The following is a 25214-nucleotide window of genomic DNA, read 5'->3' on the forward strand; positions in this document are numbered from 1 at the left end:
TAACATATTGTTAGCCACTAAAGAATTTGAAGGTGTCATAGACTCTGGACCTCACTTCTCATTTACAAACAAAAAATCACTTAACAGGCAGCTATGTTATAAAACCCAAACACATAAGTCCCTGAACACATCAGATAGGATAGGGACATATATGTGCAGGAACTGCAGAGCTTGTAATTACATTTTCTCATGTAGCACTTTTGTACATCCACAGAACAAGTTTAGAATTGAATTTAATTTCTATTCAGACTGCAGGACTAGAAATATAGTCTATCTTATTTTATGCCAATATTGTAAAGCTTTTTTATGTGGACAAGACTAATAGAATGCTTAAAGAATGCATTTTAGAACATATGAGGGACATTGTAAACAAAAAGGAGAGCAGTGCCCTAGCTAAACATGTAAGAGCTGAAGGGATGCACCATGTTTATAATTTTTTAGTTTTAGAAGTTCTGGAAGAAAATATCAGAGGGGGTGAAATTAGAAACAGAAAAGAAGAAGCTGAGCAAAAATAGATTCTACAACTAAATGCAGACGAACCCCCAGGCATTAATGAAGCTGTTTCTTTGAAACAATTGTTAAAGGCAAGAGCCTTAAAGCACTAATTCCCTTCTACATATTTCTATAGGCATTCACATTTGAACTTGCATACTGTTTTTAACAGTTTTATGTCTATTTATGTTTTTTTTCTACTATTTTTAAATTAATTGAGTCTGATATAAATATTTAATTGTTTGTCTTAACTGATTGGTCACTTTGAAAGTATATATATCAAATAAGGCATGGGATGTTTTATCAAGTCTGGCGAAGTGACCTGGAAGGTCGTGAAAGCGCTCACTTTGTCCTTGCAATAAAGAATTTTCCTTCTACTGTGGCAGTTCGACTTTTTATACATACTATTGGCTCTGAGGTGAAGACCGAGCTGTTCATCTGGTACCTGTGTTTTTTTCTTTCTCTAGTAACTGAAAATGGGCTGTTCCAAAACTGTATCATACCGGACTAGTATCATGTACATCATGATTTGTAGTCTTAATTCAAACATTCTGAATGATAAATTGATAAAAAGAGCTTTATACAATTCTACTTAGTACATAGAGCATGAAGTGTAATGATCTTACCTTCATCTTTTGCTTTTTTTGGGAAAATGGTTATAGCACCTTCAGCAATATCTTCATATCCTGCTAGTGGATTGGTCTTTGACCCCCATGTATCTGAACCCACCCACAAAAAATTATCCATTTTATTGGCTCTTCGTACTGCAGCAAGGAGCTCCCTAAAAAACAACAACAAATTAAATTATAATTTTTTTCAGTTATTTATTCGGTTGCAATACATCATTATTGTTTTAGGTCTTCTTTGCCTTTTATATCTATTAGAAATAATTCTAAACATGTTTAATTTAACATTGTTAGCCTCAGACTGAAAACTGCAGATAAAATATTAAAGTTTTGGAATTCAGTGAACATTGTGTAAATCTTAAATTCATTTAAATAATTCATTACCTTAATATACTTCATGCATTTTAAGAGTCCAGTTGTTATGACCATCTTTAGTGAGAAATGTAAATATCTCTAAGCACAATGCTTTCACTAAACTCTTACTGCAAGGTAGCATATCAAACACCCTCTACTGTATATATTTGCTTCTAATTCTCTCATTAAGTACAACAAAGGAAAAACTTAATCCACTTTGCTCTGCCAGTTGAAATTTAAAATGAATAGATGCATTTTACAACATATTTCCAAACACAACCCCTTGTAAACAGAGTTTTCATGCCTGTAGTTTAGTGAGCTCAGAGTACTGACTGACTGCATGTTTTTTCTAGGATGCAATGTTTGATGTTAAAATATGCTGAGGAAAAAGTTCAGCTTCTGCTGTTAAATTGTCTTGTGCCTCCAGATGGATGAACACCAACATGTGCTGACAGGAGGGTGATTTAAATCAGTGCTTCATTATCAATATCCACCACTTTGCTGTCTTGTGGATCAACGAGTCCACAACCCTCTAGAATTATATTATCTGTAGGCCTGCAAGTTTTCTCTAAATATTTGACCTGCAGATTATCCCTGAAACTACAAGTAAAACACAGCTATTAGAATAGTGTGTCCCTGATGTCACAGCTAGTCCTTGCTGCTAGTGATCAGTAATTATATTCCTGCTTCACTGATTTGATAATAAAGAACTGCATACATTGCTGCTCTTAACAGCTGACCTCTAGCCTTTCAGATGTTGCAACATTTTGTTGTTTAATATATTACACTTGTTTTGTGTGTTGTAAGTATATGTCCTCTAACTAAGTTCAGCAAACAAATTAAAACTGAGTAGTAGACACTTCTGGGAATGCTGTGGCCTCAGAATGATTTGCTGGCAAAGTGCAGGGAATACTTTAGCTGACAAACACAAGGTCCTGACATCACTAAACACGACCAGTTAGAGGCCATGAAAGACAATGGTGCTATAACATGGTAGAGCAATTAGTAATCATTCTCGTAAAATCTCTGAAGTAATTATGGCTGTGACTGGCCTGTGCTTTTGCTCACTTACCTGATCATCCTCCTTGAGCTAGAAAGACATTTATACACCTTTGCTCCAATGGCTCCCTTTATAGCTTGTCTGTTTTTTGAGACTTGTCCTTGCCTAACTAGTCTATACAATGCTTTGGGAGGTTTTATCTTATATAACATTTTAATATTGCCCATAACATATTCCCAGATGATCCATAGTTAATCATCGATCCCACTATGAATACAATGCAAAAACTGGAAAAAAAAAGAAAACGTTAAGATTGGAAGAGTTTAATGATAAATAAACACATATATGATAGCAATGCTGACTGTGGCTGGACATATCCCACTGCTGCCCACATGTGGACAGTCATGCCTATACACTTTGCTTCTCAAAATATGCTATTTTCAATAGAACACAGACTGGGAAGCAACACAACATCTTCCTTATTACCAAAATTCAGTTACATTGTGCATAAAATCAGGGATTGAACTAGAAACAGTCCAACAGTCTTGGACTGATGTTAGATATTATCATTGTTGTCATATGGGCATTAACTGACTTCCATGACAAATGCTGCCTTTTAATAAGAAGAGTTTTAGATCATGCCAATATATGGGTTTAAAACCACCTCAAGAATTCTCTAGAGTTTAGAGTATAGATGCTGAGGAGAGTTTAAAGCATCATTCTGCCAACACCTTAATGAAAGCTGATACTGGCAGTTCTGCAGTGGTTCAAAGTCCTTAAAACATTGGTGGAGTTTGTGCAGGCAGGCTATGTACAAGGATCCTATGACTCAAGTACAAACAATGTTAGGTCTACAGAGGGGTTCCCGGTGAGAATGGGTGTGCATCGGGGTTCATCTCTGAGCCCACTACTGCTCAAGTAGTGATGGACTACAACAGCAAACAGGTCAGAGAGGACAGATCAACAAAGGTGCTGTATGTATTGGATGTGTCATTACAGGTAGATTCTGAACAATAACTTCAGCAAAGGATAGGAAAATGGAATGCAAACATGAAGGTACATGGGAAGAAAGTGAGTACAAACAAGACAGTTGTAATGGCAGCAGAAGGGAGGAATCAGGAGAAGTTGAAATCTGCGATAGAAGAAAAAAATAGCGGGCAAGATAACAACTTCAAATACTGGGCGGTTGGAGAGATGGAGGGGAAGGGAAGTCTGAATGACGATGGCAAATCCAAAAGCAGAGGGGTTGCAGTCAACCAGTACAGAGTGCCAGGGGTAGTGTATAACAAAAAAAAATGCCAGAGAAGCTGAAAAGTAAGGTGTAGATAAATAGTGGTGTGACCTGTGCTATGGTATGGTACAGAAACCTGGGAGGAAATGCAGAGCAGTTCATGTAGCTAGTGATGGAGATTAATGCTTTAGATGGATGGTAGAATGTATACTGCAGGACAGACAAAGAAATAAGGACATAAGAGAAGAAGCCAAAGTAGCTCCAACTGCAGAAAAGATCAAAGAGAATAGATTATAGTCTTTTGGGCACATGCAAAAAAGCAGAAGACAATCTGGTGAAGAATATTTGGGACAGACAAGAAGAAGACAAGAGGAAATGAGGGTGTCCTGCAAAGAGGTGGATGGATTGTATGACAAAAGACCTGCAACAGTCAAGCATGACTCTTGAAGCTAGGAGAGTGGTATTGAAAGCGAAAGATGGCAACAGTTGACATGAGACCCCTGCCACATGTAGGTAATGGAAAAAAGGGGTAAATGATGATGAATAGCATGTGGCAGAAGATTATAAATACAGAGTCTGGGAAATGAGGAATAAATAAACATGATAAAAATTTCTATAAGCTTTGTTGTGATAGAGCAGTGTCTTCCTCTTTATCTTCTATCTGATGCAATCACAATGGCAAAAATGTTAAAATTATAAAGAAGTAAGATATTCCTTCAATTATGTTAGTCTTGAGATCATTAAAAAAGAAAGCAAAGACAGCTGTCCCTTCTTGGCAGGTTGAATGCAGGTAATTCCCACACTTATTGCCACTCAGCTTTAGGGTTCAGTTTACTTGAGATTGATAGAGCTGTGCTAGAAATGCCTGATAACGTACTTCTAATCTTTTGCCCCGTGCTATTATACTAGTGAAAAAACATCCCGATGGTCACTAGCTGATCGTTTTCAAGAATTTCTTTCTCAAGGAGCCTTTTTTGCACAGCATTTTGTGTTCAGGTCCAGTAATAGAATTATGTTTGTTACAGGATGCCTAGCTTGAACTATGTACAAAAGGCATTAATGAGTGCTTTTTAGATGTTTTGGGAGCTTATGGTTTCAGCCTCTTCTTTAACATTTGAAAATCAGTTACAATTGTATAAACCCTTGTTCTTGGTTGCATAGATAACTAGATGGGAGGAAAGCAGAGGTAGTGGTGAAGACCATCTGAGCTACTGGCAATAGGTCCTGATGTTACTAGGTGTCCTGTCCTGCACAGATTGCTCTCCACACATTGTTTCTGAATATTGTCTCAGGTAAGCATAGTGCTAAACATGGATTTTGTTGAAGTATACATAAGATGTCATGGCAGCTATAAAAGTTTTAATCTTTAGACAACACCTTGCATGGTGTTTCCTTCTGCTTCTGTCTCATAGACCAAGGATCATGGTACAGTCCTAAGCATTTTTCTCTCTGTATTTGTGTTGATTTCATATCCTCCCTGCATCTATGTATTATATTATACTGTCCTGACTGAAAATGAGGCTCTATGTCTCAGATATCTTACCCACAAAACAAAATAAAATACAATAAATATGTGTTTGAATGCAGTACCGAGACTGTAGAACTCCAGAAGGCTATGAAATTTCCTTTTTGATTTTTTAATGTATTTTAACTGGACAGGTAAGCCAGTCATCAAGGAGCCTTTGCTGCTAAATCTTCTGGTCACAGAGTAGCCATATCTGCCTTTCTTGGGGAGAAAATTGGGAAGAACACATACTTACATGGGGACAACATATAAACTCTATGTAGACGGTGACTAGAGATCAGGATTATATCCAAACCATGAACATGTGAGGTAGAGATCTTCAAAGCTGAGACACCATGCTGAAGCTCAGCAAGAGTTGAGGGGCAACATTAACTAAGAAATACCCATTTAGAACATTTCTACTATATATGTGTCTATCACCAGTGCAAAAATGTAAGAAATGAAAAAATAAAATGGGATGATATCATAGTTATGTACTCTTGTAATGTCTTCAATGGTTCATCTGCTAAAAACATAATGACCAGACTGTATTTCCATGCAGATGAGGCAATGGCATAATGGTTAAGGTGTTTACCTTACAGACACAAGGTGCAGGGTTTGATCCCCATGTTGGGTAACTGGCTAGGCTTGAAATGGCCCACAAAGGTAGTTAGCCTAGTAATAATCTATGAACCTATACCAAGGCAAATATACTCTATGAACAACAATAATTATGAACACATTATGACAGAATAATGGGATATATACATTTCAAAACATTACTAAAAATACAGCATAATACATTAAAACTAAGCACATGAATGACGTAAATATGAAAAATATAAATTTATATTAAAGAAGAGAATAATACATGACTGTATACAACAACATAGATGTAAAATCTGTGACAGAGTAAGAAAAGAAAGGAAAAAAGGTAGGTAAGGAAACGTGATTTAGTATATGATACTAGTATATGAATAGACAATAAAGAATAACCCTTGTCCAAAGAGTGAGGATCAGGAAGAACTGATTTAGATCTAAAGGAGAGTGAAATAACATGAACTTCTGTGGAAAAAAAAAACACACGTAAAGATTTGCTTCAATCCATCTAAAGCAAACTGCAGCTATTAGTACATATATATATACATATATATATATATATATATATATATATATATAAAAATATGATGCCTTTCGGCCAGTCTCCACATTGGACCTACTAACATCCAAGAGAAAAGGCTTCCCTGATAAATAATGCAGGAATGCAGCACTTCCTTAGAGAGGACGAAAGGAGGGTGATGTCCAGGCTGACGCTATGTACTGTTGCCACTGCTAAAAGCTGTGGTACCCAAGTATTCAGATTATTCTGACAGATCTTAAGGTGAGAGGATAATCTTACCCACAACCTATCTACAGGAAAAACAAATGGACAGCCTGTCAATATAGCCCAGCTGTCACACAACTAAATTCTATAGAAGGAAAATTGTGGGAGAATCCCCAAATGTCTGTTTAGTGGTATGATGAAGAAGCCCAAAGCCAGAGCAAAATACAGCATATCTTGTACCAACCCCTTAGCAACAATAGTAGTTGTATCCCAGTAGCCACTATGTATATACAGCACAGTCCTTTCAAATGCATGAGGGTTTACCTTAAGCCTTCATACATCTTACAAGAAGGTACTTACATAATCACTTGGATGACCTATGCGAACATTAATAAGCCAAGAAGAAAGACTGGTCTTCTCCATTTTTGGTAGGTAAAAGTTAGAACAGAAAAAAAATGACACTTAGTTTGCAACTGGGCAAGAACTGTAACATTTTTTGTGAGAAAAGCCTGATAATGGGGTAGGCCTCGGGAGGATGCGAGTGACAATAGAAGACCTATGGATTGTGTATCTGAGTTATATAAAATTCCTGAAGGATGACCTTGGTAGACTCCATTTTGTGAAGGCCATTTGTCTAAAGTAGATTTCAAATCTTTATAGCAAGAATACACTATTGATAAGAGACATAACTCAAGAGTTCACTCAGCAACTGGGGTTTCATATTTTCCAAAAGATATACATAGGCATCTGAGATAATTATATTAATTAGCTGTTGTCTCTGTTTGCACCGGGGGTGGGGGGGGATTATCCACCAAGTGCATTTTTTTTTTTTTGTTCACAAATGCCATCTTGTCTGTGATCAGTAAACTGGTATTTGTGAAAGCATACTTCAAACAATTGCCTACACACAGCTCAGTCCCCATCTGTCATACATGTGATTTAGTAGCACATTAATGATTCAATAAGAGTTTGAAGAGTATGAATACTTCTGCAGTATCTCTAACATCCCTGAAAAAAAAAAGCCATAAACACAGTAAACTGTTCTTGACCAACTCAGTTAAACAAATTATAACTTGAATAAGGTAATCCTTTGGATTAAATGTCAGCAGCAAAACACAGAATTTATTATCACTTACTCATTCCAAAAATAGAGTAAGAGAAGCAGTTTTTAGTACGACTTAAGAGCCTGGGAAAATTAAGAGGAGCGTTAATGGTCCCAGAAAGATAAACATATTATCAGATTTCTGATAATCAAAGTATACAGAGATGTAGGATTACTTGTTTTACATGAAACTGTATACATGAAGGACATAACAGGATTTGAATTCATGACAGGAGCTTCTCCAGAACTACAAGACAGTGGGGTCAATTATTATGTTATAGCAACTCAGAATAATGTAGTTCCCCCTATTTGTTGGCTCTATGAGGAAGTCTTTACTGTAAAAATATAATTTACTATGACTTCTACATCAAAAAAACCCTAAACCCTGAAAACAGGGAAATGTCAGGCACCAAATATTATTCCAGTAAAATTGCAAAGTAATGTTTATGGGTGAGGGAATAAAACTGTGTAATAACACAAACAAATTCACAATTTTTGAGTCAAAATATGAAATAGAACTGAATACTAGTTAATATAAATTTAGAATGGCAAAAACACAGATATAAGTATAGGGTGAGAGAACAGGTCATTCTTTAACAGAAAGCTCATAGCATTACACAGATGACATTCCAAAGACATGCATCTGGAGCATTTCTCCCAGGGCCTCCGCTGAAAACAGGCTCTGTGGAACCTAGTCAGACTTTCCCGGTCAACAAATGATAAATAAATAAATAAATAAATAAATGTCTGACATGGTAAAACAGCAAAAACTTTTGCAGAAAGAAAAGTCTGAGAATGAGTGCTCATTTAACATGCAATGACAGTACAATTTAAGCTTGCTGGTGTCTTGCAAAGTCTAGACTTCAGATGTAGCAATCTACTCATTGACTGATTTAGTTCTTCTTTAAGGTGAATAAAATGTTTATAAATTAACGTGATTTTCTTGGATGCACTACTCCTTCTGACCTAATACACCATTGGATGAAGGCTTAATGCAAGATGAAAGTCATTTACTGACAGCCCCATATAATTTCACTATTTTATTAGGCAGCAGCCTAATAAAATGGACTAAGTCCACTTCAGAACGACTGCAGACATTCTATTTTTCAGATCCTTCATATACCAGTCGATCAATTAATAAAAATAAATTAAATAAAACTATGAGTTTATATTGAGTAAGGAATGTTTGGATGATAACCTCTGTCAGCACCTAACTAAACATAGGGAATTCTGAGCTCATACCAATTCTCCTAGTGGAATAGGTTTAGCTGATTGAAAGATTTCAAGAAAACAATGGGATGTGACACTCCTGGTTGAAATTCAAATGATGCTGCCTAACAAGAGATCTAATAGTGCTTTTTATCCCCTTAATCTGGTAACCATGAGAGGCCACTGGTGATCAGAAGTCCTCAGTATATAATTCTACAGGTCTGAAAATCAATTCTAACCTATTTTGTGTCCTGGAAGATGGTTTATCCATAGGAGCATTACATGACATGGAAATGCTTGTACAGTATGCACTGAAGGTAGAGCTCATTTTGAGACTGTTGCATTGATCGAAGTGCACACTTTTCAAGTATTAGGATTGACCATATTATGCAAAGGAGTACACTGGATGAATAGATAATTGTCCTTCAAGTGAATTCACAGTATGACTTATCTGAATTTTGGTTACAGATTTAAACAGATTCAAGGTAACAATTATCACAAACATGCCTTAGAGCCATTAACATGAGATCTGCAGTGTTTCTATGAGTTAAGATGTCTGTAAATGTTTGTATTACATATATAGGACATGTAGAGGCCGATATTTCTCAGAGAACATATATTCTCTGGGACAGACTCCCCATCCATGTGAAGCAGTTTTCACAGGCTCATAGGCTCATAGGAGAATACTAAGCTAACTGTCCTGAAGGGACATAATTTTAAGTTTATCATCTTAGAACAGGTATTAATAGGTGAAAGAGCGGGGCCACTCAATTATTTTTTTAGAATTTTCCGAGCTGAGGTGGTAAATTAGGTTCAATGCTTCAGAACCACCAGAGCTCAATAGTGCAGCGTCTATTAGTTCCATCCTCAGACTAAAAGAACAATTTTTTAATTGAACTTATGCACATTTTATATTTAGGAGATATTCAGTAGATGTCATGTAGACTTACTCCTGATACCTATACATTTTAAGTGGGCAAGTGTCCATAAACATATATATATATATATATATATATATATATATATATATATATATATATATATATATATATATATATACTTACTATATTCACATATGATACTCTTTTATAAATACATACATATATATTTTTGTATATTTTTTAATAATAGTTCATATGCATGTATGTTGTTTTCATACAGTTTTTATTATTGTGTTTTCATGTCCTGATTTATACTATATTGTGTAGGTACATAATGGTATGGGGGACTTTAAGGACTATGGCTTGTTTAATTTAATTGATTGATTGATTGATTAATTGTTCAAGTGCACTGAGTATTTAATGGTTGTTGGGATGTATATAATTGATTCTGAAGAAGTCTCTATCTCAGAGACGAAAGCGCTTAATAAAATACATTCGGTGGATTTTTGTTTCAGGCTCCTGCTTCTGGCATTTATTAGTTCATGGTAAGCAGTGTTTGTGTCCTGTAGGGACATTTTAAGCCTAGTCAGTAACCCAAGTTTAGAACCAAACCCTGTACCTTGTCTCTATGAAGTGAAGACCATAACCATTATGTCAAATACACCCTTCTAGCAATAATGATCCTTCCACTTAAGTGCTTGTGACCAAGAAAATAGAAATAATGCCACAGTTTTCAAAGTCATGACAGTGAAGGGCCTAATAATTAATTTTCACACATACTGAATACTTACAGTAGTAGTATTTCTTCGAACTTTGTGTGGCTGCATGTACATATTTCTGAGTAATTCCATTCCCAGGAACCATAGCTGCATAGGTCAGTATTAGGTTAACTGCCATTACAGGCAATTTTAATCCTAGGCAAATATCAAATTTGTTTAACCTATACTGTTAGAGTAGAGATTCATCCAAAGCTTTCTAAGATCTATTACTCTAAAGATAAGTACTAGATCAAAACATCGATATATGAGTGGGCCTGTGAGTTGGGATATATCATTTAGGAGCTGTTTCTGTCCATTAGTTGTACAGAGGGGAGTGCTGGGGTAAATTTCCTATCTTCCACCCAGTGATACAAGTTACACTTGAACGTGGTCAGGGATGCATTTTTTTTTTTTTTTTTATGTGGATAGAAAGTCTGGTCCAGAGCAGTGGTATGCTCTGAGAAATATACCTGTCCCTCAAGTCAATTAGTTTTGCAGAAAAGATTAAGGTCTCTAGATTCAATATTTTTGGTACCATTTGAGTTGCAGATATGAAGTAAGTCCATCAGTAATGGGTCAGAGAATTCTTGCATGCTAGACACAGGTCACCTCTTAGTAGTCTTTAGGAGACCAAATATAGCAAAAGGGATTTGTGGTAGTCTATGTGGACACATTATTTAGACCTTTTATCCTTTTTATAAGGGATCTCTGTAAGCACTCCAGGTATTGCATGTGCCTGAAAAGATGCATGTCAAAAGGGGCAGTAACCCAATTGGCCTAGAGAGAGCTGAGTATAGGGGGCAGCTACATCTCTGGATCTAGAAACAATCCTCTCCATGCACAGTATAAACATACTTCCTTACCAGAGTAACATGTGCTGGTCAAAAGTTAGGTCACTGTCAAAATATATTCCCAAATCCCAAACTACTGGGTCAGCTCTTAGGGGTGTGTTGTCAATGTTTCCCAGAGGCCAGTGGTATTGTCTTTTACTTCTTACAAGTAGATGCTGAACCAGAGAGGTCTCAGCACTGACCCCTGCAGACTCCACTGGTGACTTCTTGTGGTTGCAGCTTCCCCTGTTTTGATCTCCTGCATCCTATGTGTAAACCAGATGGCCATACAGTGGCAAAAACTTTTTCCCTCTATTTTATTAAGCTTTTTTACATACGCTGGAGTGAGGGAATTGTGTCAAAAACTTTAACCAGGTTAAGGTAGGTGGTGTACACCATTTTACCTTCATCCATTGCTTTGTTGACCTTAACAAAAGAGTTAAACAGATTGATTAAGCATGACCTGCTTTTGATGAGTCCAAACTGAGATGGTTCCAGTGTTCGGAGGTGCTCTATGTCCTAACTGATTAATTCCAGGACAACTCTTTCCATGGCTTTGCATATGAGGCTGGTCAGACTAATGGGTCTGTAATTGTCTGGGTCCATGGAAAGTCCCCCTTCTGCAGAGAAATAACTGATGCTGTTTTCTCATTGATTGGTATAAAACCTATATGGATGCTACTATTGACCAGTGTTGTTAGTGTGTCTTGCTATTCAAGATTCATCCTGGAGTATTGCCAAGACCCACTATCTGCTTTAGATAGCTCTTTCAGGATTTGGTACTTGTGTGATTGCTGGTGGTGAGTCAGTTTCAGATACTTCATGAGAAATACATCGAGGTGAGAATTTGAGATGAGTTTGTCAGACAGTAGGTATCTTCAGCTTCAGTGTAGGTAGCATTAGCCATGATGCCAGTACTGCATTAAGAGTATAGTAGTAAAGCCTGTTTATAAGATCACATAGTCATACTCTAGGAATGAATGTTTGGTCTCATATCCAATCAAGTCTAGTTTTAAAGTAGATAGGGTGTTACTTTGACATGTAGAGGGAGTTTCTTCCAAAGGTAGGGCATGTGCTGCTGAGACTCCTCTAGCTAGGGGAGGTATACCTTACTTTAACTGCGTGGGTTCCTGCTAGCCCATTGGATGTACAGTGGACTACATCTTGGATTCAGGTTAAGCTGGGAGTGTTTACCTGTTATATCAGTGTGTGGGATGATGACATAAGACTTAGTGAGTCAAATGTAATCACTGTGGACTATCAGTATTTTGGGTCTATGTTAGGCCATCGAATGGGCTAACCATCAAACGACTGAACATCAAACAATAAGCATCAAAAGTTCACTCACCGAACTTTCATTTCATCGAGGGTATGTAATTACTTGTCCAACACTTCCCCATCTCAAACATGGAAGTCTTTCAAACCAAACAAGGTGGGGGCCCCACACACACCCTTTACTATATATACCAACTCTGAGACCACATTACAGTGGAGAAAAGGTGCTTGAAACACTTCCATGTGTGAGAAGGGGAAGTGTTGGACAAATAGTTACTTACCCCCTTGATGAAATAAAAGTCCGTTAAGTGAACTTTCAATGCTTATTGCTTGATGTTCAGCCATTTGATGGTTAGCCCATGTGATGGCTGACAATAGACCTCAGTCTTTCATCCAGGGCTGCTGTGATCTTTATGAAGAAATCACCTAGTTACAGGAGGCATGTCCTCTCTATCTTTTAAAAATCCAAACTGGCGTAGGTCCTGGGACTGTAGAGCACTCAAACCAAAGTTTACCAGCATGACAATTGTTTACTCTATCACTTTATAAGTGTTACTTATACAATTAATAGCTGTATACTTTCTTGGGTCTGCAATGGGGTCCCCTTAATGTAATGGTACCTCTATGGTCATTCTTGATTTTTCAGAGACAAAACTCATAGACAGACTGAAACTGAAGAGGTATAAGATTGGTGTGGCAAAGTGATTCTTGACACTATCAGACAGCTATAAATATTATCAGGTCTCATTGGTTTTGTATGATGCAACTCAAATCTGTCTGAAGGTGATCTGAGGAGGGACAGGATTGAAAGTGATCAGGAGAAAAGTTACCCCACATTTGTTTAGGATGGTATTAGGAATTACTTTTGGATCAGATCTATAAACTCCCCTGGAAATACAGTTGGTATCATAATGGCTAACATTTATAAATTTCCTTATATAACCGATTAAGGCATTGGATTTAACTTTGGAGTTGTAGGAGATCCTGCATTTATACCTGTCCTTGAACACTTTAATGGTGAGTTTCAGGGATTACCTGCTAGTTTCAAGTTCCTTTCAAAATGAGAGAGTGAGGATCTATTACAGATAGTCTGAAGTTTCCTCAGTTTTGTTTTACGGATTACATATATGAGAATTATGTTACATTATCTTATTTCTGTATGTAGCACTATTCTTGTGGCCGTTAAATCAAACACTTTTACATATCAGAAATGTATGCAATATCATCATCTACTGGTTATTTTAGAGAATGGCATCACTTACAGTTTTAGATATGTATGTTAATAGGAGCAGATTTGGTTTAGGGTAATCACAACATTCTGTAGGGATTTAGCGGTAGCACATTTTGAAATTACTGTTATGTGGTTGGATTTACTAAGGAAGGGATAACCTTATAAGGAGATAAGTCAGTATAGAAGAAGAAAAAAAGTCTCCCTTATGGGGAGTGAAATAATTTGATGAAAGATGTCAGCAGTAATAAAACTAAGCACTCCTTATGTATCTTTGGTGCTGAATGCATATGTATGCCAGTTGTAACTATAGTGAATCACTGATGTCAAGTTACACTGGAACTCAATATATTAAGTAAAGTGTGGAAACACAGCAGGCCCAGTTCAAAATATCCAAAGGTAAAGTAAGCAACAAACAGCAGGCAGCAGGTAAAATAAATCAAAGTTTAATGCATATACAAACTGGTACGCACTTTTGCTATGAAATCTTAGCTTCTTCAGACCCTAAAAAAGCAGCATCTTCACTGAACATTCATATAGCAATGTCATAATACACAAACCAATCAGGAGCTAAAACTAATAAAACAGTTAAATAGTTTATTTATTTTATTTATTTATTTAACATTTGTTTATTTAAGCAAAATAGGTAAACATTACTTTTTCCTTCTCCTTCTACCTTTTAAAACAGGTTTCAAGGGTAAAAATTCATTGAAGCCTAACCCCATATGACAACGTAGTTTCATATCCATCTTGCTTCACATCTCTCGGTTTCATTTTCAGTGTTGCCTAACCTAGCATTCTAATATATAACATCTATCATAATAAAAGAAAACCTATGTGTAGAATAGAGTATGTGTGTGCTGTTTCTTTAAGAAACGTCTCAAGGACTGAACATGCATAAACATAGTCAGCATGTGCTAGCTTCAGTGCCATTTTTAGAGTGCAGGCAGAAAGTGAGCATGTATAAGTATGTAGCTAGTTTGTATATACATTTTTCTAAGTTAAAGTTATTAAGCCTTAATCCTGATGTGTTTCTACATAATAAAGCTGTTTGAACAAAGCTCACAAAGTCTCATCTATTGTATCTTGACTAGACAAGCAACATGGTGTCAGAAATGGGATTCCAGAGATTGCTTTCCAGAGCTACGAGGTGCAGGGTTAACAGTGAAGTTAAACTAAGAGAAAGAAGCATGAAAAAGGGCCAGAAAAGAATCAAAGGCAATGAAAACTTGCACTAACAGTTTATTTTATAAAAAGATAAAACAGAACATTACAAGGGCACAAACCACATTACTAAATAAGCGAGAGTCACAAAAGTTTATTAATTAAACAAAATGTTTGAGATTAAGATATTTGATAAAATGATTATCAGAAAAGCACATAAGGGGTTTGAAATTACCTGGAAATTGTAAAATTGGCATGCTTAGAGTAAAACAAGCTCAAAAAAAGTACAATGGGCATGGAAAGAGATTAAGTAAGTAAAAACAAATATAATAAGGGTGAAAAGGGCACATTAAGCATAAATAAAGCAAGGTGACTGCATTTTTTGGCAAAGTGCTGTTTTTTGGCAGAAACTATTGTTTTGCAGTAATTGAAGCCCTGAAAAGCATAACTAGAGTTATTTAAAGCATGTCAAAGTGTGTTAAAGTGCTTACAGGTTGTGCTTATAACTGCATATTTATTTTGAAAACTTTATCTGTGTGCAAAATAAAACTATTTTGCAAAGTGCAGTCAAAATGCAGCTATTTTGAAAAGTTTATTGTGCTGGTTGTGTCTGTTCATAAAGTACCACCATTACAGAGTGCTTCTTGCACTGTAAAAATTTATTTAGCAAAGTACCCTCATTTTGGAGAAGTGTCAGTGTGCTGTGTACTGTTTATTTGCAAAGTGCAATTACTTTGAAATGTCCATTTAAACACCCCATCTATCATTATTTTACTATTACTATCTCTTAAATTATCATATCTCTATTACCTCACCCAACCTCCTTCATCTGACCATTCACAACTTTTTCATACAACCTACCACTTGAACTCCCCTCACTCACCTTTACACGCTCCTATTTCTCCCCATCTATACCCAATAACACAACTTTTAACCTTCTCATTCAAGATTTTCTCCTCGCAGAATAACCCTATCCCAATAGTAACTAAACACCCCTTGATTATCATAACAGATCCAAATTATTATTCCACTCTACTCAATTACCTTCTTAACCCAATCTCTCATCTCATCAACTGCCTCCTATCTGGTGACATTCACCCTAATCCTGGCCCCTCCACCTCTCCTTCCTCACACAAGCCTATATTATTTACTTCTCTAAACCCACAAAGTATTGTCAATAAAGTCCCTACCCTCCATGCATGGCTCACATATAATAAACCTGACATACTTGCTATCTCAGAAACATGGTTAAAACCCTCTATAAAAGATTCTGTAATAACTCCACCCAGCTATTCTATCATTAGAAAAGACAGGACCCAGAAAAAAGGTGGTGGAGTTGCTCTCCTATATTCGTCTTCCCTGCTAGTTACCCCCTACAACAAACCTACTCCAAAGTTCAACAACGCTGAAGTACTACTCAGCCTCCTACAGGTTAATAAGCACAAATACATTTGTCTAGCATCTCTCTACATTCCCCCAGGTGACAACATTTCCACACTTGAAAACATCCTCTCTTGGCTCTCAAACAATATCAGTAATGAAACCATAATCTTAGGAGATGTAAACATCGACTGGACCTCCATCCAGTCTTGACCAACCCTCTTAATATCAACCTATATAATTTCTCCCAACTAATCAACACTATAACACACCCATCAAAAACCCTCTTGTGGCACCATCCTTGACTGGATTCTAGTATCACATCCCCACTATTTCTCAGACAGTGGTACTCTTCCTGACCCCCTTGGTGATCCTTGCCTACTTTCACCCCACCAACTCTCTGTATCTCTTTATTATCCCATAACTTCATCACTACCCACAATGACAAAAACTTTAACCCATCAACCTTCATATATTCTCTGAAAGCAATCAACTGGAATAACCTAAAGACACTACCCCTAGAAGATGCAGTTACTCATTTCAACTCTACTTTCTTAGAAATACTCAATTCCCAAGCCCCTCTAAGAACAAAAAGAATAAAAACAAATTCAGCCTCCTGGCTAACCAAGACCACCCTATCAAGTATGCACCTTAGAAATAAAGCTTGGGGACTCTATCTTAGAAATAAAACCCCAGAACAACATAATAAAAGCTTATAATCTCTGATAGACAGAAATATTTCTTCACACTCCAAAACAACAACAAAAATAACCCTCAAAGATTCTGGAAGGGGATCTCTACCCTCCTTAACCCCAGTAAGCCACACACCCCAACCCCAGACCCAAATAGCCCAGACTTAGATCTAGCTACTCAGTTCAACTCCTTTTTCATTGACTCTATTAGCAAACTCACATCCTCCTTCACATGCCCCACCTCTACATCTAATTCATCCTCTCCCACAAACAACCCTCCCTTACTTCCTCTGTCTCCTCATTCTCATCATCTCACTGTCTATCTTCCACCTCATCCACTACTCAAAACCCCTCTTAGCCCATATCTTCCTCAAATCCTTCTCTCCCCACTTCTCCATTCTCATTTAAACCTATACCCACTTCCACCATAAAAACTTCTTCAGAAACTGAAGCCATGCACCAATGCTCCAGACAATATCCCCTCTTACTTCCTAAGTATAGCCGCAGAAGCAATTGCCTATCCCATTAGCATTCTAATTAACCGCCCATCCATGAATGCACGGTGCCCCAATTGTGGTTATCATCCCCCTCCATAAAGGAGGTAACAATTGCAACATCAACAACTTCCGCCCTATTGCTATCTTGTCCCCCATATCTAAAATTCTAGAAAAGTGCATCCAGCTTCAACTCCTTCCACATCTGTTAGAAAATAACCCTTTAACCCCTACACAACATGGATTCAGGCCAAATCATAGTACCATGACAGCCCTCCTGTCCTTTCTTGAGATTGTAAACAGAGCTCGCGATCACAGCCACATTGTCTCTACCCTATTACTTGACCTCTCCAAAGCCTTCGACACTATCTCACATAGCCTACTCTTATCCAAACTGTCACAACTTAACCTCTCTCCCTCCTCCATAGATTGGTTTTCAAGTTATTTATCTAACAGATACCAAGCTGTAATATGGAAGAAGGCCACTTCCTCGTTCCTTAGTATGGAGTTCCCCAAGGATCTATTCTTGGTCCCTCCTCTTTAATATATTCATCAATGATTTCCACAAATCTATTCCATTTGCTAATATCATCCAATACGCAGATGATTCTACCATTATCTGCTCTGCCACCTCTTCCTCTTCACTCCAAAACTCACACAAGAAGCTTTCTCAATTACTGAAGATTGGATGAAAACAAATCACTTAGCACTCAATGCCTCCAAAACAAAACTAATGGTATTTACCCCCTCCAAATCCACTTCCTTCGACATAAACTCTTTCTCTATTACCAGCCAAGAAACTGGTATCTGAAGCTAAACTACTAGGTGTTCAAATCGACAACCGCTTAATTTCAACTCTCATCTACAACTTAATATTAAAAAACTCATCAAAAACTAGGTATGCTTTACCGTCAGAATCAGTATCTTACTAGCTCCTCCAAAATCACTCTCGCCTCCTCCTTTCTTATCATTATTGACTAATCTTCAGATCTCACTAAAAACCAGCTCTCCTACTGCTATAACAAAATTGCCAAATAATAGCCATAGATCCTCCACCCACCACTGTTTCTCTCTCCAAAAACTAAATTGGCTCGAACTATCTAATCATCTCATCTATATACAGCTGACCTTAGCTCATAAGCTCATTCTCCCCTCTCTTTGTCCCTCCCTGTCTTCTGCCTTTAAAATGCACCTACCAAACAGAGTCTTAAGGTCCAACAATCAAAACCTACTGGTAATTCATAAACCATCTTACCCCCAGGTAAACACTTACTATCCTGTAACCTTTCCGTCTCTGGAACTCACTCCCACCATCCATTATCACCTCTAACCACACATGTTCAAAAACAGCTTCACTCACATCTAAGTTCCCAATGGGATTGCTCTTGCTCCCACCCTCATAAATACATTACATCCTTCCACCAATATGTTTACCTAAAAGCTTGTGTTCCTCTGTTTCCACCTATAATAATTTTTTTTTATTCCTTCTTCAAACTCTCTGCTCTATGTATTTCACATTATTTCCAAGCTCATTTACTTCACATTAATCCTCTTTGTTAGTATTGTTCTGAATGTTTATGAACTTTGAATTTAAATGTTTTATCTACCACTTTTGTATAAATATATTAGCAATCTTGTATGAACCTAATTTTGTGTGTGCTGGAGCTTTTCTCCCCATGACTATTATCTACCATTATGTATAATTATTTAGCGATCTTGTGTATGTACCCAATTTTTTTCTGTACTGGTTTTTTTCTCACAGGGACTCCATTGAAAACGGGTTCTTTTTGCCCAATGGACTATCCTGGTAAATCAACTGCAAATAAATAAATAAATAAATAAATAAATGTTTCTTACTCGGAGCTTCTGCCAAGTTCATTCGCACAATGCAGTTATTTCAAAATGTTTCTTACACTGATAAGAGCTGATTTCTTACAGTACAGTGATTTCAAGAGTATTACAGTGCCCAAGAGACCTATTTCACAAAGTTCAGTTATTCAAAGGCTTGTTGTATTATTGGGCATAGTTACAAGTACTGGCATAAACTACTGGCATATGCATATGTGTGTATGTCCATTTGCAAAGGCCTTCACTGGTATGTGTTAATATGGCAGATGGATTTCAAAAGTCCCCAGCACTTGTATTTGATCAGAATATTGCAGGGAATTGGAGAATATTTGAGCAATAGTATGATATTTTTATACAAGCAGCTTATTCTGACAAAAATGCATGCACTAGGGCATTCATTTTGCTAACCCTAACTGAGTCAGAGGCCATTGGAAGGGAGCATTCATTTGTGTATGCACCAGTAGTATATGAGGGAGAAGGTGAAAACTGTCATATTGTTGTACAGGCTGAATCAAGGGAAGCACAAATTCAGGGAAATGTGCAACCCCCAGACAAATATTACATTAGAGAGTCATTTGTTTTACACAAGAGATCAAAAACCAGTGGAAACTTTTGCAGAATATATAACTGACCTGAGAAACAAAGTTAAAATGTGTTGGTTTGGTTACTTAAACAATGAGTTGATAAAGGACAGGCTTGTAGTGTGTACTTAATAGTGCTTCTGTGAGAAAGATTTTGCTTTGTGAGAGTGATTTAACATTGAGCAAAGCTACTGAGATTTGTCAAATCTATGAAGTTACAGAAAGGCACACAAGTATGCTTGCTGGTGATGAGTATGCTTTAAGAAAGTTCCAAAGCAAATGCATACAGCATGCAACACATGGCAAGCGAAAGCAGGCCTAAGCACATAGCAACCACAGCCCCTGCTGATTCACCAGGGGAATCGCATATTTTTCCAGCAAGTGCTAAGAAAGGAGCATGCTCAGTGCAGTACAAGCATGACTCAGCAAAACCCAAATCCGTCTTTATAGTTAACCGTCGCAATTGTGGTGGCAATCATGAGTCTAAAAGAGAAAAATGCTTAGCCTTTGGTCAGAAATATCACAAGTGTAAACAATGGAACAATTTTCAAAGGTTTTGCAAATCAAGTAAACCTCAAACAGTTATAAAGAAGGGTCACAAAAAAGTAAATTGATCAGGTAGAATTGCAGCAGTCTACGTTCTGCATAGATGGTATATCAGTAGTTGGTGAAAAGGCTGATGCAGTGAATTTGTTGGCAAAAAATGAAGTGTTTTGTACTGTCTAGATCAATGGTAAATCCACTGAGCTTAAAGTAGACACTGGTTTAAAGTATAATGTTATCTCAGCAGATACTTTTCCTAAAGTGAGAGCTAGTGAACAACTCAGTGTGGCCAGCTGTGCAAAACTTGTTGCTTATGGAGATGAAGAAATTCAAACCAAAGACTCAGCAGTGTTTTCATGTTATTTTGCTACCAACTGTTACAGCTTGTTATTCTATGTAGTTCAAAGACTGTGCAGTCTTTAGAGTGGATCTCAGAGACAGTTTAAGAATACATTTGCTGTCTTTTACCAAAGAAATTCATCATATAAGTACATCTGCTAGTTCCAGTTTTACTGAAGCTATTTTCTCAGAGTATGCTGATGTTTTCGATGACAAGTTAGGCAAACTTCCAATTGTGGATTCAATAAAGTTAGACCCAGAGGTCAGTTTAGTGGTCAGTCCAGCAAGTTCCAATAGTTATACAGAATATAGTTAAAGCGGAGTTGGATAAAATGGTGCAGCAAGGTGTAATTTGTCCAATCACAGAACCAACTGAATGGGTGTCGTCCATGGTAGCAGTCCACAAAAAAGGCTCAGACAAAATCAGAATATGTATTGACCTGAGAGATTTGAACAAAGCATAAATTGAACGTCATCATGTAATGTGTACAGTCAAGGAAGTCACAGCCCTAATACTGAATGACACTGTATTTTTGTCTTGGATGGAAAATTTTCATTTTGGCAAGTGATGCTTGAGCACAAATCCTCATTACTGACTACTTTCAGTACCCGGTTTGGCAGATATAGATTCCTCAGGATGCCATTTGGAACAAATTCTGCAAGTGATGTCTTCTAGCATGCAATGGAGCAAATTTTTTTCAGGTTATCCTTGTGCCATAATAGTAGATGATGTATTGGTTGGAGGCAATGGTGAAGCAGAGCATGACAGAAACCTAAAGAGAGTTCTAGAAAGAGCACGTGAAGTGAACTTAAAGCTCAGTCATCTAAAGTGCAAATTCAGACTACCAGAAGTTGCATATGTAGGTCATTTATTTACCCAGTACTGTCTTGCAACCAGACCTGTCTAAGCAAGTAGCCATTCTTGAGATGCCAGCACCAGATAATGTTCAAGCTCTACAACGTTTTCATGATATGGTCAACTATTTAGGCAAGTTTATACCAATCTTCAGTGAGTTGACAGCACATTTGAGAGAGGTAACACACAAAAATGTTACATGGTCTTGGATGGAACAGCAGCAGAAAGCATTTAAAGACCTTAAGCAGAAGATTGCCACCCCCAAGAGGTGACATGTGCCGGCCATGTCCAACCCGGAATTAGAATAAAATCACGGTCCATGTGAGCAGATGAACCTATGAACCTATGATGTCAATAAACCAGTAACTCTTTCTTGTGATGCTTCAAAATTTCATCTTAGTGCAGTCATTCTTCAGAAGGGCAGACCAGCAGCCTATGCATCAAAAACTTTTACCAAACTGAAATGCAATATGCTCAGATTGAGAAAGGACTTTTGGCAATAGTATTTGCATGTTCAAAGTTTCATGATTATACACAAATTATGATCGAACTATTCAGATTAAAACTGATCACCAACCTCTAGTTACTATTTTAAAGAAGCCTATGCATTCGGCTCCAGTGCGATTACAAAGAATGATGCTCAAATTGTAAAAGTACAACTTCAAAATGCTCTATACAAAAGTCAAACTTCTTTTTCTGGCTTATACCTTATCCAGATCACCCAGAAATATAACAGAACAGTTTCATGCAGAATATTTTGACTTTGATGTCATGGAAGTGTGTACATTTTCTACCATGATACTTAATGACTTGAGAGATCATAAAAAGACTGATCCAATTTTCCAAAAGCTCAACCACTACATTAATGTTGGATGGCTGTCAAAGCAATCTAGTATACCACCTGAAGTGCAAACTTATTTTCCTTACAGAAATGAGATGTTGATGGAAGATGGCATTGATTTCAAAGGTCCTAAAGTTGTTGTTCCTACTTTCTTACAACATGAATATATCAAGATTTTGCATCATGGTCATCCATGTTCTGAAGCTACCAAAAGAAGGGTGAGAGGAGGAGTATTTTGGCCTTCTCTAGCAAAAGACATTGTTAAAGTACTTTCTTCTTGTTCAGTATTTAATAGTACTAAACCACATTTGCAAAAAGAACCACTTCAGCTAAGTCAAGTTCCTGAACTACCTTGGTCAACAGTAGCCACAGATATATTTGAGTGGAATAATTAGCATTACTTAGTGTCAGTAGACACTTATTCAAACTGGTTTGAGGTCGATTTACTACCTAACCTAATGTCCACTGCTGTTATCATCAAGTTGAAAAGTCATTTCTCAGTCGATGGTAGTCCACACAAAGTTATTTCTAACAATGGTACTCAATTTACTAATCAGTTGTTGCAGAAATTTGCAAAAGAATGTGACTTTGTACATGTTACTAGTAGTCCAGAATATCCACAGTCAAATGGTCTAGTTAAACATGCAGTGTACGTGAGAGGTCAAAGTGTGACAATACCGATGTCTTTTTGAATTTACTTAATCTCAGAAACATACTCTGTGATGATATGCTTGGCTCGCCTGCCCAGAGACGTCTATCTAGGCAAACCAGAACAGTATTGCCTATCAGTTCCAGTTTGCTGAGGCCTAAAGCTAAGAACAACAGAACAATTAGAGCTGAATTATTCAGAAAGTGTACTGTGCAGAAGTCCAGCTATGACAAACTGAGCAGATTTCTTCGTCCATTGAAATAAAAGAGATAGTGAGGATACAAGAGGTGAAAGGTTACAACCGGATTGGTCAAGTAACAGGTATATGTACCAAGCTGAAATCCTGCTTCATAGAATCTGAGAGTGTGGAGTACAGGAGAAATCGCAGACATCTTCTTTCTGTATCAGAATCGATATCGCAGCATTGTTCCTGTGATACAGACTCTAGATCTCAAAGCAATTCAGACAAGGTTCCAGTTGCAGAATGTGTCTTAATTTCTACTTCCATTCCTGATGATGTTTCTGATGTCCCAAAAGTTATACATTCAGCAGAGCCAGTCCCAGTTGCCAGACCCGATTCTAGTTTCTATGTCACATGATTTGGTTGTATTTCCAGACCAAGTGTGACATAGGATAGGTTCTGTATAATTGTATGACAAAGAATTATTTGTACTGATTGCATGTCAATTAATGCCATCAACATTGCATGATTTTATTTCTCAAATAGGGAGGATGCAGAATAGAGTATGTGTGCTTTATCTTTAAGAAACATTTCAAGGACTGAATGTGTCTATAAATAGGCAGCCCATGCTAGCTTCAGTGCCATTTTGAGGGTGCAGTCAGAGAGTGAGCATGTATGAGTGTAGTAGCTAGTTTGTATATAATTTTATCTAAGTTAAAGATATTAAGCCTCAATCCTGATGTGTTTGTACATAATAAAGCTGTTTGAATAGATCCCACAAAGTCTTATCTATTGTATCCTGACCAGATGAGCAACACTATGTGCACTACCTTGCACCGAAACATGTTTACTTAAGGTATTGACAGTTACCTTTATTTATAGAATATATATAGTCCCTAATGAGTAGACGAAACTGACGGTTTTGCCAACATAAAATGAACTGAATTACTCACAGTTAGCAAAATAAACAATGTTTGTGGTGTCACAGTTAGCCATAACATTTACAAAATATTTAGCAAAATAAACAATGTTTGTGGTGTCACAGTTAGGCATAACATTTACAAAATATTTTTTTCCTGTCTGTGGATGAGCAAACTCATTATCTTCTCTGACATACTGAGAGAAATTACAAGTACCACATTTTTGGTACCCTCTCCCTGCTGTCCGTAGCCCAACGTATCTGGATAACACAACAACCTCTTTAAATATGCCATATTCTTATAATAAAACTTAGGAGATGTACCAACTAATACTTCAATACATGCATCAGAAGTTAAAATATGCCAATTCTTTTTAATTGCATCAGTGACCTTATTCATGTCGCTGGAAAAAGTCATAGAGACTCTTAAGATGTTATCCCTTCTAACTTGTCTATGTGGGTCATGGGTGGGGGTCATAAAACAAGGTCTCCTAACACCCTTCCACAGCTAATGGGCACCACACATACCTTTAGCTATCTCAGTCCCTTTATAACCTCTCTCCTCAAAATAATCCTTCAGGGTCATGATAAATTCCTCAATGTCCTGGTCTTTAAGATGCAGTCTTGAGGCTCTTAACATTTGTCCCTTCACCACATTCTCAAACACATGGTTAGGATACATACTGCTACAATGGAAAAAACACGGTTTGTAATAGTTCTTCCTATAAAGTCTTGTGATAAGTCTATTACTACTAGGCTCCCTCTTCACCAAAACATCCAAATAAGATATCTCAGTATGAGACCTAGTAGCAGTAAACTGCAAAAAGTTTGTAGTGCAATGAAAGTAGCAGATAAATTCATCTAATTCCACTATGGTGTCAGTCTAAACCATAAAAAGGCCATCCACAAACTG

At 37.1% G+C, this 25214-nt stretch overlaps 1 protein-coding gene across 1 annotated transcript in view; it reads right to left on the reverse strand.

Annotated features, from left to right (window-relative positions):
* The window catches only part of GRM7 (glutamate metabotropic receptor 7), a 3543572-nt gene that overhangs the window by 1817650 nt on the left and 1700708 nt on the right, over nucleotides 1-25214 (reverse strand). The window contains exon 4 of the mRNA XM_044077567.1: nucleotides 1119-1273. Coding sequence (XP_043933502.1) covers nucleotides 1119-1273 — 155 coding nt within the window. The remainder of the gene's footprint in view (nucleotides 1-1118; nucleotides 1274-25214) is intronic.

The sequence above is a fragment of the Protopterus annectens genome, chromosome 7.part0 (genome assembly GCF_019279795.1).
Source record: "Protopterus annectens isolate FY-2018-M chromosome 7.part0, PAN1.0, whole genome shotgun sequence".
Classification (NCBI taxonomy): domain Eukaryota; kingdom Metazoa; phylum Chordata; order Ceratodontiformes; family Protopteridae; genus Protopterus; species Protopterus annectens.